This window comes from Eimeria mitis, genomic scaffold (assembly GCF_000499745.2).
Source record: "Eimeria mitis Houghton genomic scaffold, Emh_scaff11091, whole genome shotgun sequence".
NCBI lineage: Eukaryota > Apicomplexa > Conoidasida > Eucoccidiorida > Eimeriidae > Eimeria > Eimeria mitis.
In genome coordinates, this window is record NW_013567638.1 from 160 (window position 1) to 687 (window position 528).

At 59.5% G+C, this 528-nt stretch overlaps 1 protein-coding gene across 1 annotated transcript; it reads right to left on the reverse strand.

Moving 5' to 3' along the window:
* Nucleotides 1-214: 214 nt before the first annotated feature.
* EMH_0100060 (uncharacterized protein) lies at nt 215-490 on the reverse strand (the record flags this gene model as incomplete). The annotated part of the gene is made up of 1 exon (XM_013494331.1): nt 215-490. One exon carries the CDS (start codon nt 488-490, stop codon nt 215-217), a length of 276 nt encoding a protein of 91 aa, XP_013349785.1.
* Between the last annotated feature and the right edge of the window lie 38 nt (nt 491-528).

Sequence of the window (528 nt, forward strand, 5' to 3'; positions counted from 1 at the left end):
CAAACGTCGTCGCAGCAGCAGCAGCAAGAGCAGCAGCAGCAAGAGCAGCAGCAACAGCAGCAGCAGCAACAGCAGCAGCAGCAAGAGCAGCAGCAACAGCAGCAAGTGCAGCAGCAGCAAGAGCAGCAGCAGCAAGAGCAGCAGCAGCAAGAGCAGCAGCAGCAAGAGCAGCAGCAGCAGGAGCAGCAGCAGCAAGCGCAGCAGCAACCGAGGCTTACGCTGCAATCTTATCGAATAGCTGCTGGTTATAGGGTTTGCTGCTCTCCGACTGCAGCACGAGCTGCTGCACCTGGCCTAGGGCAGAGCTGCTGCCTATCTCTAGCACCTGCAGCAGCAACGCCCCCCCCTCCTCAGCAGCAGCAGCAGCAGAAGCAGCAGGAGATGCAGCAGTAGCAGCAACATCAGCAGCAGCAGAAGGGTCTGCTGCTGCTGCCTCAGATGTATCCGCCGTGTCTTGACGGCCTTCTTCGCACTGTGAAGGACTGCTCATTCCGGATGCTGCTGCTGCTGCTGCTGCTGTTGTTGCTG